Source organism: Saccopteryx leptura, chromosome 2 (genome assembly GCF_036850995.1).
Source record: "Saccopteryx leptura isolate mSacLep1 chromosome 2, mSacLep1_pri_phased_curated, whole genome shotgun sequence".
Lineage (NCBI taxonomy): Eukaryota > Metazoa > Chordata > Mammalia > Chiroptera > Emballonuridae > Saccopteryx > Saccopteryx leptura.
In genome coordinates, this window is record NC_089504.1 from 138,171,879 (window position 1) to 138,191,722 (window position 19,844).

General features: G+C 38.5%; 1 protein-coding gene across 6 annotated transcripts in view; it reads left to right on the forward strand.

Moving 5' to 3' along the window:
* Positions 1 to 19,844, forward strand: part of BICD1 (BICD cargo adaptor 1) — a 233,090-nt gene that overhangs the window by 164,772 nt on the left and 48,474 nt on the right. For all 6 annotated transcript variants that reach the window (XM_066368923.1, XM_066368928.1, XM_066368927.1 and 3 more), the window contains exon 5: positions 14,970 to 16,064. In XM_066368923.1, coding sequence (XP_066225020.1) covers positions 14,970 to 16,064 — 1,095 coding nt within the window. The remainder of the gene's footprint in view (positions 1 to 14,969; positions 16,065 to 19,844) is intronic.

The following is a 19,844-nucleotide window of genomic DNA, read 5'->3' on the forward strand; positions in this document are numbered from 1 at the left end:
AAACCACCCTCAGATGCCATTAAGGACAAGGAAATCGAATATCATGGATACAAAAGACAGAGAGGTAGCACAGATAGATGAGGAAAAATCTATGGAGAAAAAATTTAATATATTGGAAACCTTAGAGGTAAATGAGAGAGAATTTAAAATAGAAATCCTAAAAATACTCAGAGATATACAAGAAAACACAAAAAGGCAATTTAGGGAGCTCAGAAAACAACTCAATGAACACAAAGAATATATTACCAAGGAAATTGAAACTATAAAAACAAATCACACAGAGATGAAAAACTCAATTCAGCCCTGGCCGGTTGGCTCAGTGGTAGAGCGTCGGCCTGGCGTACAGGAGTCCCGGGTTTGATTCCTGGCCAGGGCACACAGGAGAAGCGCCCATCTGCTTCTCCACCCCTCCCTCTCTCCTTCCTCTCTGTCTCTCTCTTCCCCTCCCGCAGGCAGGGCTCCATTGGAGCAAAGTTGGCCCGTGTGCTGAGGATGGCTCTATGGCCTCTGCCTCAGGCGCTAGAATGGCTCTGGATGCAACAGAGCAACGGCCCAGATAGGCGGAGCATCGCCCCCTGGTGAGCATGCCAGGTGGATCCTGGTCGGGCACATGCGGGAGTCTGTCTGACTGCCTCCCCATTTCCAACTTCAGAAAAATACAAAAAAACACACACAAAAAAACATATTAATTCACAAGATGAAAAACGAGGTAACAAGCTTAGCTAATAGAACAGGCCAGATAGAAGGTAGGATTAGTGAAGACAAGCAACTTGAAGGCACAACAGAGAGAAGAAGAAAGAGACTCAAAAATAAAAAAAAATGAGAAAGCCCTACAGGAATTTTCTGACTCCATCAAAAAGAATAACATAAGAATAGTAGGTATATCAGAGGGAGAAGAGAGAGAAAATGGAATGGAGAACATATTCAAACAAATAATTGATGAGAACTTCCCAAGCCTGTGGAAAGAACTAAAGCCTCAAATTCAAGAAGCAAACAGAACTCTGTTTTCGTAACCCCAATAAACCTACTCAAAGGCACATCATAATGAAATTGGCACAAACCAATGACAAAAAAAATTCTCAAGGCAGCCAGGGAAAAGAAAAATACAACATATAAAGGAAGGCCCATTAGATTATTATCAGATTTCTCAACAGAAACTCTACAAGCTAGAAGAGAGTGGACCCCAATATTTAAAGTCCTGAAAGAGAGGAACTTTCAGCCAAGAATACTATACCCATCAAAGCTATCCTTTAAATACAAAGGAGAAATAAAAACATTTACAGATACAGAAAAGATGAGGGAATTCATCATCAGAAAACCCCCACTCCAGGAATTACTAAAGGGGATTTTCCAACCAGATACAAAAAACAAAACAAAACAAAACCACAAGTAAAAGCTCCACCAAGAACACAATAAAACCAAATTTAAACTGTGACAACAACAAAACAAAAAAAGGGGGAGAGGACGGAAATTAACAGTAGCAAAGGACGATTAAGTGCAAAAGTACTCACAAGATAGTGCACTACAATGAACAGGGTAGGAACCCTTTTTATTACTTAATGGTAACCACCCTTGAAAAAAACACCACAGAAGCACATGATTTAAAAAAGATAGCAACAGAGGAAAGATGTATGGAATACAACCAAACAAAAACAAAAGATAGAAAAATGAAAGAGAAGAATCAAACAAGACACAAAACTAACAGAAAGCAATGTATAAAATGGCAATAGGGAACCCACAAGTGTCAATAATTACACTAAATGTAAACGGATTAAAGTCACCAATAAAAAGGCACAGAGTAGCAGAATGGATTAAAAAAGAAAATCCAATTGTATGCTGCCTACAAGAAACTCATCTAAGCAACAAGGATAAAAACAAATTCAAAGTGAAAGGCTGGAAAACAATACTCCAAGCAAATAACATCCAAAAAAAAGCAGGCATAGCAATACTCATATCTGATAATGCTGACTACAAGACAGCAAAAGTACTCAGAGACAAAAATGGTCATTTCATAATGATTAAGGGGATGCTGAATCAAGAAGACATAACAATTCTTAATATATATGCACCAAACCAAGGAGCACCAAAATATATGACAGCTACTTATTGACCTGAAAAGAAAAACTGACAAAAATACAATCATACTTGGAGACCTCAATACACTGCTGACGGCTCTAGTTCGGTCATCCAAACAGAGAATCAATAAAGATATATTGGCCTTAAACAAAACACTAGAGCACCTGGATATGATAGACATCTACAGGACATTTCATCCCAAAGTGAGAGAGTATACATTTTTCTCCAGTGTACATGGATCCTTCTCAAGAATTGACCAGCCCTGGCTGGTTGGCTCAGTGATAGAGCGACGGCCTGGCGTGTAGAAGTCCCGTGTTCGATTCCTGGCCAGGGCACACAGGAGAAGCACCCATCTGCTTCTCCACCCCTCCCCCTCTCCTTCCTCTCTGTCTCTCTCTTCCCCTCCCACAGCCGAGGCTCCATTGGAGCAAAGATGGCCCGGGCGCTGGGGATGGCTCCTTGGCCTCTGCCCCAGGCACTAGAGTGGCTCTAGTCGCGACAGAGCGATGCCCCGGAGGGGCAGAGCATCGCCCCCTGGTGGGCAGAGCATCGCCCTCTGGTGGGCGTGCCGGGTGGATCCCGGTCTCGCGTATGCGGGAGTCTGTCTGACTGTCTCTCCCCGTTTCCAGCTTCAGAAAAATACAAAAAAAAAAAAAAAAAAAAAAAAGAATTGACCATATGTTGGGCCACAAAAGTAACATCAGCGAATTCAGAAAAATCGAAGTTATACCAAGCATATTTTCTGATCATAAAGTCTTGAAACTAGAATTCAACTGCAAAAAAGAGGAAAAAAACCCCACAAAAATGTGGAAACTAAACAACATACTTTTAAAAAATGAATGGGTCAAAGAAGAAATAAGCGCAGAGATCAATATACAGACAAATGAAAATGTCAATACAACATATCAGAATCTATGGGATGCAGCCAAAGCAGTGATAAGAGGGAAGTTCATATCACTTCAGGCCTATATGAACAAACAAGAGAGAGCCCAGTGAACCACTTAACTTCACACCCTAAGGAACTGGAAAAAGAAGAACAAAGACAACCCAAAACCAGCCGAAGAAAGGAGATAATAAAAATCAGAGCAGAAATAAATGAAATAGAGAACAGAAAAACTATAGAAAAAATTAATAGAACAAGGAGCTGGTTCTTTGAAAAGATCAACAAAATTGACAAACCCTTGGCAAGACTTACCAAGGAAAAAAAAAAAGGACTCATATAACAATCCAAAATGAAAGAAGAGAAAATTACCACGGATATCATAGATATACAAAGAATTACTGTAGAATACTATGAAAACCTTTATGCCACTGAATTCAACAATCTAGAAGAATTGGATAAATTCCTAGAACAATACAACCTTCCTAGACTGAGTCAAGAAGAAGCAGAAAGCCTAAACAGACCAATTAGTAGGGAAGAAATAGAAAAAACTATTAAAAACCTCCCCAAAAATAAAAGTCCAGGCCCAGACGGTTATACTAGTGAATTCTATCAAACATTCAAAGAAGACTTGGTTCCTATTCTAATCAAAGTCTTCCAAAAAACTGAAGAAGAAGCAGTACTTCCAAACACATTTTATGAGGCCAACGTAACCCTCATATCAAAACCAGGCAAGGACAGCACAAAAAAAAAAAAAAAAAGAAAAGAAAAAAAGAAAACTACAGACCAGTATCTCTAATGAATACAGATGCTTAAATACTAAACAAAATACTAGCAAATCGAATACAACAACATATTTAAAAAATAATACAGGCCCTGGCTGTTGGGCTCAGTGGTAGAGCGTCGGCCTGGCGTGCGGGAGTCCCGGGTTTGATTCCCGGCCAGGGCACACAGGAGAAGTGCCCATCTGCTTCTCCGCCCCTCCTCCTCTTCTTCCTCTCTGTCTCTTCCCCTCCTGCAGCTGAGGTTCCAGTGGAGCAAAGTTGGCCCGGGCGCTGAGGATGGCTCTGTGGCCTCTGCCTCAGGTGCTAGAATGGCTCTGGTCACGACAGAGCGATGCCCCAGATGGGCAGAGCATTGCCCCCTGGTGGGCATGCCGGGTGGATCCCGGTCGGGCGCATGCGGGAGTCTGTCTGCCTGCCTCCCCATTTCCAACTTCAGAAAAATACAAAAAATAAAAAATAAATAAAAAAATAAAAAAAAATACATCATGATCAAGTGGGATTCATCCCAGAATCTCAAGGATGGTTCAAAATACGTAAAACAGTTAACGTAATACACCATATCAACAAAACAAAGAACAAAAACCACATGATCTTATCAATAGACGCAGAAAAGACTTTCGATAAAATACAACACAATTTTATGTTTAAGACTCTCAACAAAATGGGTATAGAAGGAAAATATCTCAACACAATAAAGGCCATATATGATAAACCATCAGCTAACATCATATTAAATGGCACAAAACTGAAAGCTTTACCCCTTAAATCAGGAACAAGACAGGATTGTCCACTCTCTCCGCTCTTATTTAATGTGGTGCTAGAGGTTCTAGCCAGAGCAATCAGACAAGACAAAGAAATAAAAGGCATCCATATCAGAAAAGAAGAAGTAAAGGTATCACTTTTTGCAGATGATATGTTCCTATACATCGAAAACCCCAAAGAATCTACAAAAAGACTACAAGAAACAATAAGCCAATACAGTAAGGTCGCAGGCTACAAAATTAACATACAAAAGTCCATAGCCTTTCTTTATGCCAACAATGAAACATTTGAGAACGAACTCAAAAAAATAATCCCCTTCACGATTGCAACAAAAAAAATAAAATACCTAGGAATAAACATAACAAAGAATGTAAAGGACCTATATAATGAAAACTACAAAGCATTGTTAAGGGAAATCGAAAAAGATATAATGATATGGAAAAATATTCCTTGTTCTTGGAATAAGGAAGATTAAATATAATCAAAATGGCCTTATTACCTAAAGCAATATACAAATTTAATGCAATTCCCATCAAAAGTCCAATGACATTTTTTTAAAGAAATGGAACAAAAAATCATCAGATTTATATGGAACTATAAAAAACCCCGAATAGCCAAAGCAATCCTAAAGAAAAAGAATGAAGCTGGAAGCATTACAATACCTGACTTCAAACTATATTATAGAGTCATGACAATCAAAACAGCATGGTATTGGCAGAAAAATAGACACTCAGACCAATGGAACAGAATAGAAAGTCCAGAAATAAAACCACATATATATGGTCAAATAATTTTTGATAAAGGGGCCAACAACACACAATGGAGAAAAGAAAGCCTCTTCAACAAATGGTGCTGGGAAAACTGGAAAGCCACATGCAAAGAATGAAACTCGACTACAGTTTGTCCCCTTGTACTAAAATTAATTCAAAATGGATCAAAGACCTAAATATAAGACCTGAAACAATAAAGTACATAGAAGAAAACATAGGTTCTAAACACATGGACCTTGGTTACAAAGAGCACTTTATGAATTTGACTCCAAAGGCAAGGGAAATGAAGGCAAAGATAAATGAATGGGACTACATCAGACTAAGAAGTTTTTGCTCAGCAAGAGAAACTGACAACAAAATAAACAGACAGCCAACTAAATGGGAAATGATATTTTCAAACAACAGCTCAGATAAGGGCCTAATATCCAAAATATACAAATAACTCATAAAACTCAACAACAAACAAACAATCCAATTAAAAAATGAAAAGAGGACATGAACAGACACTTCTCCCAGGAAGAAATACAAATGGCTAACATATATGAAAAGATGCTCATCTTCATTAGTTATTAGAGAAATGCAAATCAAAACTGCAATGAGATACCACCTCACACCTGTTAGATTAGCTATTATTAACAAGACAGGTAATAGCAAATGTTGGAGAGGCTGTGGAGAAAAAGGAACCCTCATTCACTGTTGGTGGATATGTAAAGTAGTACAACCATTATGGAAGAAAGTATGGTGGTTCCTCAAAAAACTGCAAATAGAACTACCTTATGACCCAGCAATCCCTCTACTGGGTATATACCCCAAAAACTCAGAAACATTGATACGTAAAGACACATGCAGCTCCATGTTTATTGCAGCATTGTTCACAGTGGCCAGGACATGGAAACAACCAAAAAGCCCTTCAATTGAAGACTGGATAAAGAAGATGTGGCATATATACACTATGGAATACTACTCAGCCATAAGAAATGATGACATTGGATCATTTACAACAAAATGGTGGGATCTTGATAACATTATACGGAGTGAAATAAGTAAATCAGAAAAAACCAAGAACTGCATTATTCCATACATAAGTGGGACATAAAAACAAGACTAAGAGACATTGACAAGAGTTTGGTGGTTGGGGGGGGCACAAAGAAAACTAGATAGAAGGTGACGGAGGACAATCTGACTTTGGGTGATGGGTGTGCAGCATAATTGATTGACAAGATAACCTGGACATGTTTTCTTTGAACATATGTACCCTTATTTGTTGATGTCACCTTAGTAAAATTAATTTTAAAAAATAAAAAAAAAAGATTACCTTTCTACCAAACATATTTGTCAAAAGGCTTACTTTATTACTGTATATCAGTAAACATAAAAGAGCATCTGTAATCACAATAACCAGGGGAGGAGTCTTGTAGATTTTCCTAAGAGCTTTATAGAGATATAATTCATATGCCATACAATTCATCTGTATAAAGGGTACAATACAGTGGTTTTCTAGTATATTAAGAGTTGTGCACCCATCACCATAGTCAGTTTTAGAACATTTTTTTAGCCCAAAAAGAATGTACCCATTAGCAGGTACTCCCCATTTCCCAGAACCCTCCAGCCCTAAGCAACCACCAATTTACTTTCCTTCTTAATAGATTTGTCTATTGGAAATTTTATATAAATGGAATTAAACAATATGTGATCTTTTGTGTGTGGCTTTTTTCACTTAGTATAATATGTTTAGGTTCACCCAAGTTGTAGCATATATATCAGTACTTTGTTCCTTTTTATTGCCAAATAATATTCCATTGTAAGATGTACTACATTGTATTCATATATCAGTGGATGGCATTTGAGTTGTTTCCACTCTTTGTCTATTATGAGTAATGCTGCTGTAAACATTCTGTGTGGACATGTGTTTTCATTCTCTTGGCGATACACTGAGAGTGGAACTGCTGGGTCATATGCTAACTCTTATGTTTCATCTTCTGAGGAACTACCAGACTGTTTTCCAAAGCAGCTGTACCATTTTACATCTCTACCAGCAGTGCATGAGGATGTTGATTTCTCTGCATTCTCGCCAGCACTTGTTATTATTTGCCTTTTGATTGTAGCCTAGTTCAGTAGAAGGTTGAATAAAAGTAGCAGGAGCATGGTTCTTTGTCTTGTTCTTGACTGTAAGAGGAAGGCATTCACCATTAGGTATGTCATCTGTGGGTGTTTTGTATCAGGTTGCGGAAGTTCTATTTCTACATTTATTGACTTTTTCCATCATGAGGAGGTATTGGATTTTGTCAAATGCTTTTTTCTATATATTGAGACAATCATGTGATTTTTGTCCTGTATTCTGCTAACACAGTATCTTATTTGATTTTTGTATGTTGCAGTCCTAAGCTAAATCTCACCTGGTTGTCAAATTCTTATGTGTTACTAGATTCAGTTTCCTAGTATGTTGTTGAGGATTTTTGTGTCTGTTTTTATAAGAGATATTGATTTGCAGTTTTCTCATTTTATCTTTATCTGGTTTTAGTGTCAATAATACTGGCTTCAGACTAAGTTAAAAGGGTTCTTCTCCATCCTTTTTTTTTGAAGTCTTTGTCCACCTGACTGACTTTTGTATATGGGTGTGTGAATAAGAGGAAGACATAAAAAAGGAGTTTTCTTTTCATGAAAATCCAAGTATATTCCTTCCTTTTCCCACTGCTGGATTCTCTCAGCTATTCTTTCTCAGTTCTATGTTAAACTTTTCTCACAGTTCTCTCTTGTCAGAGCACAGATATGAACTGCCAGGGATGCTTCACTTCAACAGAGAAGAATGAATCATTTATTTCTGAGTTCTAGTTGTGTATACCGATACTACTCATACTATTACTGGAATCATACCAATAATTCATGTGTCAAATTGAGAGTCACATGACCCGGATAAAGACTTTATGGAAATTAATAGCTTACAAAAGAGCTTTGATTTTTTTGTTTGTTTTCTTCTGTAAAAGTCCTAATATGAATGTGCAAATTCTGGATATTCATTTTTGTTGTTGTTCCTTCACAAAAGAATCTCTCAGTTCTCAATATGTGCAAATATGTTTATAGAAAAGGTAAATTTCCAGGGAAATGAAATATAATCTCCTTGGGACATAATAACAACAACTATACTAGTTAAGATATATTGTATACTTACAATGGACTATACAGTTTACAAATTCACCATTCAAGTTTTCTAGCAAAATGACCAGTCCTACAAAGAAAACTAAAATCTTCAGTTCCAGATAGCAGATAAAGATTGTAGAAAGAGAAATAAGGCAACTATTCTTAGTCACTATAGAAGATTATAATTAGCCTTGGCCAGTGATTCAATGGATAGAGCATTGACCTGGCATATGGATGTCCCGGGTTCAGGGCACACAGGAGAAGTGACCATCTGTTCCCTCCCCTTTCTGTCCTTATTCCCCTTTCACAGTCAGTGTCTCGAGTGGTTCAAGCATGGCCTGGGGTACTGAGGACAGCTCGGTTGGTCTGAGTGCATTACCCTCAGGTGCTAAAAATAGCTCGGTGCTCAAGCATCAGTCACAGATGCAGTTGCTAGGTGGGGTCCTGGTCAGGGCACATGTGGGAGTCTTTCTATCTCCCCTTCTCTCATTTAAAAAAAAAAAAGATTATAATTAAGTCAGTAAGTCTCTCTTGGCTATGTTCACAAAAGGAGATTAAAATAGCACAGTTGAAATGTCTAGTAATGTTAATCTTTAAAGTGCTTAGCATTTATTAATTCAAACCACAGTGTATCTTAAATACTTTAAGCACTGCTCTCTGAAATCCAAATACAGTTATGATACTCTAAGCCTCAATAGCTGAGAGAAAATATAAGGCTGGAGTTTTATAAAATTTTCATCATTTGGTAATTTTTTTTTTAGTCAGACCAATCTTAATTGTCTAGAAAATAAATGTGTGTGTGTTGTGTGTGTGTATAAAATTTGAATACCATTCCATATTCAAGTGATTTTACCAGAAATGTATTGACTGTGGAAAGTAGCACTGTATGTGAGTTTGGGCACACAAAAGAGACAGTGTTCTATTTGATGTTTTCTGGAGCTGCTATATGAAGGAACTGATAGACTTACCCCTCTAGTCTTAAAAAATGTTTATGCTGAATCTGAATTGGCAGAATACAGATTGAAACTCTCCTGAAGGCATTTCTTCACCCATGATAACACTTTTACCTCTAAAACAAATTTAAGACACATTCAGTACATTTTGTTCTGGTCCAGTTTTTTATTTTATTTTGTTATTTTATTCAAAGGCTTTTCTTTTAAGGGTTTTTTAGAAGTAGCTTTATCTTTGGTAATCATGCATATTAATCAAATGATATTTAGACTTTTCAGAGCAAATTTATTTAGTTTTCAAGAGGAAAAGAAAACAAAACTCCTGAAATAATCTATTTTCATTGAGATCGTATATAATGCCAATAATAGAATATTGAGATTTTTCCACCCCCTTTATCAAAAATTCAAACCACTTGGCTTTTCAACTAATACCATATTATATAATTACCTGGGTTTTTCACTTAAAAATATAGACCAGTATTCTAGACAAAGTCAATTGATCTTTAGTTGTGGAGCTACAATCTTTTTATACCTGATGGAACCCAGCTAGTAGGATTTGTATTCAGATATGTCCTGACTCTGAAATGAAAGGGTTGCTTTTGCACCCAGATTCAAATATGTGAAAACAGATGTGTTTGCCATGTAGAATCATTTTGGTCATGGGAATTAGACTGGAGTTACCCTAATCTTAACAACAGCTAACATAATACCTTGAGCATCAAATTCACCACCTTAATTAACAGAATATCATTATCACGACATTTTGTGCACCTTTTATAGACTACTAACTTGAAGCCTGCCCAGAGTCACATAGCTAAGAAAATGTTGGTGCCAAAGTTTAACTTTTCTCTGATGCTGTAGCCTCAATCTTGTTTTTTTTTTTTTTTTTTTTACCTATAAAACTTATACTATCCTTTTGGAGTATTTTGGTTTCTGTAGTCACAATACATACCCTGTGGTCTATGTTCCTGTCATAGATATGGGCTGGCACTATGTCATAAATAAAGCTACAACTTAGAAGCCTCTAATTAATAATATCACAAAACTGTATGTTCTAATATAATTGACCACACTATGCAAGCAGCCCTTGCTTTGCATGATATTGTGGAAACATAAATATGATTAAGCAAGCTGAAACCATGCAAAATAAATTTATTACTGAGAAAATTACAACTGTTCTGTGGTCTTTAAAAATTTTTTATCAAACATTAAAATATTGGTTGTAAATGTATAGAAAAATGGAAAAAATAGTAAAACTACTTATTACACTGTAATCTAAAAATTAGAACCATGAAGTAGTCTTTGTAAAAAATTGACTTCTGAAATAAAAATTTAACCACCCCCCAGAAAAAAAAAATACCTGGGAAATTAACTTTACATTTTGCAGAATATCAAAGTTATCCAAGCTTTTAAATGAAAATATAATCTCCTCCCCCCAAAAGAAAACTGATCAAGAGTAGTTTGAACTTGCCTTCTTCTTGTGCTATAACTTAAAATACTGAGCATCATTTTGATGCCTTGACAATTTGTCATACTGTTGTCTAAGTTTAAATCAGCTTCCAGCATTTTATCCTTTACACTTTCAGTGTCTTAAAATATCTCTGACCATATCTTTAGTGTGCTGGTGTCACTTCCTTGAGGATATTTTCATCCTTCTTATAAAAAACAACTATTTTTGATACATTCTTCTTTGCCAAATTGCTTTGATTGCATATATAAAGTCCTTCCAACATAATCAGAGTCCACATTCCCACATTGAACTATTTCTTCTGTAACTCCATTTATGTTTGATTCAAATTTCACTTTCATTTTCAGTTTCATTTTTGCCCCTTCCTTCTCTCATTCTTTCCTTCCCTTTCTGCCTTCTTTCTTCCTTCATTCATCAATTCCCTCTTTGGATTATCTATTTTTATACAACATCATATGGGTTTATCACTGAGAGACAAGAAGACAGTACAGGGACACACTTTGTTGTCTAATGAACTGAATAACAGATACACAGTGACCAACCACTGACTATATGAAATCATGTGATTGGTCACTGGTCATAATGTTATACGTAGTGATTTTGTAGATTGAAGTGGCCAAGTTAGTACTTTACATTTGCTCTCAGTTAATATATTGGTTGTTGAAATTTGAATTTTATTTTGGGGGGACTGGTATATTAACTAAACCATGGTCCCTGAAACTCATACATATTAGAACAGGGGTCAGGAAACTTTTTGGCTCAGAGAGCCATGAACACCACATATTTTAAAATGTAATTCCGTGAGAGCCATACAATGACCCATGTACATTATGCATTATCCAATAAAAATTTGGCAAGCCCTGGCCGGTTGGCTCAGTGGTAGAGCGTTGGCCTGGCGTGCAGGAGTCCCGGGTTCGATTCCTTGCCAGGGCACACAGGAGAAGTGCCCATCTGCTTCTCCAACCCTCCCCTTCTCCTTCCTCTCTGTCTCTCTCTTCCCCTCTTGCAGGCAAGGGTCCATTGGAACAAAGTTGGCCTGGGCGCTGAGGATGGCTCCATGGCCTCTGCCTCAGGCGCTAGAATGGCTCTGGTTGCAACAGAGCAACGCCCCAGATGGCAGAGCATCGCCCCCTGGTGGGCATGCCAGGTGGATCCTGGTCGGACGCATGCGGGAGTCTGTCTGACTGCCTCCCCGTTTCCAACTTCGGAAAAATACAAAAAAAAAAATTCCTTTTTAAATTAAAAAAAAAAAATTTGGTGGTGTCCCAGAGGATAGCCACCCGCAACCATGAACATGAGCAGTAGGAAATGAATGGATTGTAATACATGAGAATGTTTTATATTTTTAACGTTATTTTTTTTTTTATTAAAGATTTGTCTGCGAGCCAGATGCAGCCATCAAAAGAGCCACATCTGGCTCGTGAGCCATAGGTTCCTGACCCCTGTATTAGAGCCTTGCCAAGTGAGGGACTGTACATGGTAATTATTTGAAGGGTATCAAATACCACAAAGGATCATAAAAATACTCTATTATAAAGTTATAGATTGATGTATTCTAAAGTAATATATTGGTTAAAGTAAATATTAATTATATTTTAGTAATTTATATTTATTATGGAATTATAATTTTTCTTGTTTCCTCGGATTTTAGATGAGTTTGGAGAGATAACATATGATCCATGAAAGTTTGAAACTTGAAACTGATAGCTTTTTCCAGATGTAAAGACATTCAACATCAGTCTCTTATCTTAAAGCAGGTCTCATGATGGTTTATATTTTTTTTAAAAGAAGGAAAAAAAGAAAACAAGTGCAGGAGGATATGATTCCTCTTATACAGTACTCTGAAATGTAAGTGGCTTGACCTGTGGTAGTGTAGTGGATAAAGCGTCAACCTGGAATGCTGAGGTCACCAGTTCTAAACCCTGCGCTTGTCTGGTCTAAGGCACATATGGGAGTTGAAGCTTCCTGCCCCTTCCTCCTTTCTCTCTCTCTCTCTCTCTCTCTCTCACTCTCTCCTCTCTAAAATGAATAAATAAAAAAATAAAAATAAATAAAATGTAAGTGATTGCTTATCAAAAAACATGTTTATATTATAAACATGTAAAAATTATTATTATTTTTTTGACAGAGACAGAGTCAGCGAGAGGGATAGATAGGGACAGACAGACAGGAAGGGAGAGAAATGAGAAACATCAATTCTTCATTTCAGCATCCTAGTTGTTCGTTGATTGCTTATTCATTGATTGCTTTCTTATATGTGCCTTGACCAGGGGGCTATAGCAAAGTGAGTGACCCCTTGCTTAAGCTAGCGACCTTAGGCTTCAAGCCAGTGACCGTTGAGCTTAAGCCAGCAACCATGGGGTCATGTCTATGATGCCTCGCTCAAGCCAGTGATCCTGAACTCAAGCCACATGAGTCCATGCTCAAGCTGGTGACCTCGGGGTTTGAACTTGGGTCCTCTGTGTCCCAGTCCAATGCTCTATTCACTGCACAACTGCCTGGTCAGGCTGCAAAAATTCTTAATCCATAATAGTGACCACCTATATGGAGGGACAGAAATGGTTTTAAAAATTCTCAGATTAGCCTGACCAGGTGGTGGCACAGTGGAAAGAGCATCAGACTGGGATGTGGAAGGACCCAGGTTCGAGACCCCGAGGTCGCCAGCTTGAGCGCAGGCTCATCTGGCTTGAGCAAAAGGCTCACCAGCTTGGACCCAAGGTCACTGGCTCCAGCAGGGAGTTACTTGGTCTGCTGAGGCCCCCGGTCGAGGCACATATGAGAGCAATCAATGAACAACTAAGGTGTCACAACGAAAAACTGATAATTGATGCTTCTCATCTCTCTCCGTTCCTGTCTGTCTGTCCCTATCTATCCCTCTCTCTGACTCTCTCTCTCTGTCTGTCCCTGTAAAAAAAAAAAAAAAAAATTCTCAGATTATACTTTCTTATATATTTATGTTTTGGGGTGTGTGTGTGTGTGTATTTTTCCAAGTGAGAAGCGGGCGGGGAGGGAGGCGAGGGGGGAGCAGCAGAAAGATAGACATGGATGTGCCCAACCAGGATCCACCCGGCATGCCCACCAGGGGGCGATGCTCTGCTCACCTGGGGCATTGCTCTGCGGCAATTGGAGCCATTCTAGTGCCTGAGGCGGAAGCTATGGACCCCTTCTCAGCACCTGGGCCAACTTTGCTCCAGTGGAGCTTTGGCTGCGGAAGGGGGGGAGAGAGAGTGGAATGAGAGGGGGAAGGTTGGAGAAGCAAATGGGTGCTTCTCCTGTATGCCCTGGCGGGGAATCAAACCCAGAACTTCCACACGCCAGCCAGTGCTCTACCGCTGAGCCAACTTGCCAGGGCCTCTTATATACTTATGTTTAATGAGACACTATTTTATCTTAAGACCTGAATATTTTTCAATATACAATAATAACACCTATATAATAATAAAAGTGTCATAGTATTCAGATTAATTACCAATTTTAAAAATTCTTATTGTGGAGAAAAGGAATTGAAATGATTTATAAATTGTTCTTTTATCCCTAAAATTCTGTATCTCTGACTTTTATAGTAAAAGCTCTTAAATTTAGTATATATCAATTTTGGAGATTAAGTACTTATCTTTAGCAGACTGTCGAAGGTTCTCAGCAGTATTTAGTAAGTTCAAGTCTTAGGTTTTAAACCTGATTTCGAGTTAATCTCTGGGGAGAAAGGGGTAATTCAGAGGCATCTTGAGACTACCACTTATCCCACGAGAACTCAGAAGCAGGAATACACTGGGCTCTTGAAATAAAGACAATGCCAAGTACTATCTCTTGAAATCATGTTATTTTTTCTGTAAAGTGTTGAAAGGTAAAAATAAGATTGTTTGAGTAACATTCAAGTTTCATGAGTGGATGTATATAATGCATGAGAATTCAGATGGGTAAATATGCATAGCATAATTCTTTTAGAATGACATCCTTTCAGAGTAATTGACTCACCAGAACTGCTGAAATAAGAAAACACACTCTCATTTCATTCGAAATGAGGGGGGCATTGGCTCTGTTGCATTTATTTTAAGTGTACACATGCCTGACTGTGGATGAACTCAGTTCATAGGTGGCGTTGCACTGCAGTCACTCAGAGACTTTCTTTTGCCATCGCAGGTGGAGCGGGAAAAGGCCATCCTCCTGGCCAACCTCCAGGAGTCACAGACGCAGCTGGAACACACCAAGGGGGCGCTGACAGAGCAGCACGAACGGGTGCACCGGCTCACAGAGCACGTCAATGCCATGCGGGGCCTCCAGACCAGCAAGGAGCTCAAGACCGAGCTGGACGGGGAGAAGGGCCGGGACTCCGGGGAGGAGGCGCATGACTATGAGGTGGACATCAACGGCTTAGAGATCCTTGAGTGCAAGTATAGGGTGGCAGTAACTGAGGTGATCGATTTGAAAGCTGAAATTAAAGCCTTAAAGGAGAAATACAATAAATCTGTAGAAAACTATACTGAAGAGAAGACCAAATATGAGAGTAAGATCCAAATGTATGATGAACAGGTGACAAGCCTGGAGAAAACCACCAAGGAGAGTGGAGAGAAGGTGGCCCACATGGAGAAGGAATTGCAGAAGATGACCAGCATAGCCAATGAAAATCACAATACCCTTAATACAGCTCAGGATGAGTTGGTGACCTTTAGTGAGGAGCTAGCTCAGCTTTACCACCATGTATGTTTGTGTAATAATGAAACCCCCAACAGGGTCATGCTGGACTACTACAGGCAGAGCAGGGTTACCCGTAGTGGCAGCCTGAAAGGGCCCGATGACCCCCGGGGACTTTTGTCTCCACGGTTAGCCAGGCGGGGTGTGTCATCCCCAGTAGAAACAAGGACCTCCTCTGAACCAGTAATAAAAGAAAACACAGAGGCCAGCAAAGAACCAAGTCCAACCAAGACCCCCACTATCTCTCCTGTTATTACTGCCCCACCATCATCTCCAGTATTAGATACAAGTGACATCCGCAAAGAACCAATGAATATCTACAACCTTAATGCCATTATCCGGGACCAAATCAAGCATCTGCAGAAAGCTGTGGACCGATCCTTGCAACTGTCTCGGCAGAGAGCAGCGGCACGGGAGCTGGCCCCCATGATTGATAAGGACAAGGAAGCCTTAATGGAAGAGATCCTCAAGCTCAAGTCCCTGCTGAGCACCAAACGGGAGCAGATTGCCACACTGAGGGCAGTGCTGAAAGCCAACAAACAGGTGATCTCATTCTACTTACCGCACATGCTAACCAATGCTTTCCCAACTTGTTTATTCCTTAATGTTTTTGTAGTGTAAACTATCATCAGGGTGAGAGTTCAGAGTCCTGGTCAGTGGAGGAATAAAAACTAAGTCCCAGTACCAAATCAGAATATAATAATTATTTTTAATTTAGTGAGTGAATGAAATACTAGGAGAGGAGCAACACTCGTTAGGTGGAGGTAGAGGTGAGGAAATTAGAGCAAGAACAAAGGAGAAGATCCATGCAGATATACAAGGCACTTCAGATGGTGCTCAGCTGGACTCCAGCAGTCAAGTGCAGAAACAGGAGCTGGAGGGATGGCAGAATAGGCTGGCATGGCAGCCTGTCCTTACCCCAGGGAGGCACAGCAAGAAAGACACCCTGGCAGGCAGCCAGAGCAAACAGAGGGGAGTTCTATAGCGAGAGACGGGTAGAGAAACAGAGATAGAGATCAGGGTAAGATGTGCACTAGCTCTGCCAGTGACCACATATCTGAAACTTAGGTTCTGTTGGGATGTTAACTCTTCGGGGTCAGAGCTTAAGCAGTAGAGAATTTTTCCTAACCATAGATCTTATCCTTCTGCAGTAAGAATGCTATAACAAGAACCTACCTGCTTGACTGGTGGTGGCGCAGTAGATAGAGCATTGACCTGGAATGTGAGGTCCCAGGTTCGATCCCAGGGTCTCCTGCTTGAGCATGGGCTCATCAGCTTGAGTGCAGGCTCACCAACTTGAGCACAGGTTTGCTGGTTTGAGCAGGGGATCATAAACATGTTCCCATGGTCTTTGGCTTGAAGCTCAAGGTCACTGGCTTGGCTGGAGCACCCCCCTCCCACTCCCCGGCAGTCCAGGCATGTAGACAAAGCAATCAATGAACAGCTCAAGTGCTGCAACCATGAGTTGATGCTTCTCATCTTTCTCCCTCCACCATCCCCTACAAAAAAAAAAAAGAAGAAGAAGAACCTACCTAATTTCTAGAGCTCCTCGAGGACTGAATTTGTTTTCCCACCTGAGTTTTACCTGGGTGCCTGTGAAATAGACAGGAAAATATTTTCTACCTTTATTTAATTTCTCTGGAAAATGAACCTTGAAAGATACATTTGAGAAGGGTGCTAAAAAGGGGCGTTGGTTAAGTAGAGCAACAAAGCACCTGAAACCTTGCAAATATAAGCAGGTAGCCCTGCTTATATTTTAGAGGGTTAATTTCCAATTTAGAGTTCCTTCTTGTGGGGCGAACCACACTATTGCTTTGTCATCTACAGTGCAGCTTTCTAGTGTCTTTTTTCTCAGTTTCATAAATCCATTGATATAGTGTGGAGGTCTAAACCCCAATATTGTCTGCACTGTAAACATGTTTTATGTAAATCTAAAGGCCAAGTAGGACCTTATTTTGTGCTGTCACTTCAGAGAAATAGAAAAGATTAGGATAGACAAAGAATTTGTGAGAGATATGCCTCCAATTAGAGGTCAGAATGAAGGAATTTGTTACCATAAACTCTGTCACAATCCAAAGACCCAGTGATTTATAGTGGCCATAAATAACCAATAGCATATTAGATAAGACATACTATCCAGGGCATTCTCAGACCATTCAGATAACATCTCTGACTTCTTCCTGAAGATTGAATATTAACCTAAAAACCTAGATATGTAAGAATATAAAGACGCATACTGACACAGAGGTTAGAAAATAAGCATGGTCGATCGGCCAGATGGGACTAGTTTGTGAGTAAGCACTCATTGATTACATATTTCATGGCAGGCAGGAAGTAGGGATGAAAGAATAAGTCACTAGTAATCTAGCAGGAGTTCAACAATGCCTATAACTGTTTACAGGATAGTACATATTATTAAGCACTTTGGCACAGTATAGACAATGCCATAGGAATTCAAAGCAGAATAAAGAATTCCTAGCTGTGGTACCGTTTGCATTACGTTAGCCTCGTTGCCCTTAGGAGCTCAGTAAATTAAATGAAAACACATTTCCAGCCGTTAGATTTTAATGATGTTGGACCTATTGCTGGGATGCTTAGGTGCTATAAATAGCTTCAAATGGCTATAGATAACATCCATTATATTTCTACACTATGGAATATTAATTATTAAGGCTAAGGGGAGAACTCTGTGGTATAGGAAAGAAGGAAATTTTCTATTTTAAAATAGTTTTCTGCATTCTTTTTGAGTCTTTTAATATACATACTTTAGGATTTTATTTTGTAAGCACAGTGTCATCTGATGAATAAGCAAATGTTTATGAAGTACCATCTGTGAACTAAACTGTGCTCGATGCTAAAGATTCAAAGATGACTCTGGTCCCTGCCCCCGGGAAGAGGACTCAGACCAGTGGAGATGTCAGAATAGAAACAGATAATTGCAGTGCGAGGTTATACATGCTGTAATTGAGTTATGGGAACATTGCCGAGGAAAAACTGATGTTTTTTTAAAGGAGTTGGAAGAAACTTCACAGAAGGAATTATTGTTATGTCTGTTCCTTAAGGATAAGGAGTTGTTTTCTAGAAGAGGAGGAAGTAATTCCAGACAGAATGAACAGTATGTGGTAGAGGCACAAAATGGAAAGATATATTCAAGGAATGATTTTGAAGATCTCTGTGGCTGGAAACAAGATTTTTTATTTAGAAAGTAAACTTTGGGAGTGTTGGAAGAATGTGGCAAATAATGTAGATGCCAGTAAATCTACTGATGGGTTATAGACACTTAGAATTACTCAGTTCTGAAGAAAAGCTTTGTACAATCTGTGCACAAACACATCTACAGAACTAAGTCCTTTGGGGGCATTTCTAACAAATAATAAATAACTTTGTACTTCTATTTATATCTTGTTTTTCTCCCCCTGTCATAACACCCTTTAGATAACTGACCGTGTGGCTCCTTACCCTTAAAATTTGTTACATCTACATTTTCACAACTTAAACTTATCTGTTCTAAATGAATGTGTTTAAAGGTTTTTAAAAAATTAATACAGCCATTTTTCCCCAGGTCCACTTTTGCATTCTGGATAATTTTCTGAATTTATAAGATTTCCAAAGATGACACTAAGTTATAACACTACAGAACATATTGAACTATTTTTTGAGTAATTTTTCACTTTAATTTGAATTTAAATTCAATCAAAACTTCTAAGAAACTACTTTGGAATCACAACATGAAGAAACTACCACATTGCAACATTGTCTTAATTTAAAAGGAATTTGTTTACCTCTATAGAAGTTGGCACTTTGCATAAGAAAATTGAAGCTATTTCAAGCACAGAAAGAAATGTTAAAAACCAGGGTAATCTTCCTGGGAAATCCTATTAGTAATGGATATTTTTTATTAGTAAGGGACTTTTTTATTAGTATTGAATATTTTTACATAGCCTGAAAAACTATGGTTAACAGTTTGTAAAAACGGTATGTTTTCAGTTTGGTTTTAATATGTTTACCATGTGATAGGCATCAACAAGGTTGCACCAAAATATATATTAATTTCATTCATTGATTCAATCAATATTTGAAAATTTTATTTCCTACTATGTGTCAGGCTGGTTCTTGATTTAAAACTCTATTCCAAGAACTTCAGACATTCCCAACTCTCAAATTCAAATAAATATTTGAGTTCATTCAACATTTTGGAATTTTGTGGTGAAGAATTAAATATGACTACTAAAATTTGATCATTTTGATTTGATTATAGTATCTGATTATTAAAATTTGATTGTTAAATCTGACTATAGTTCACTGTTTTGAAGAAGTTGTATG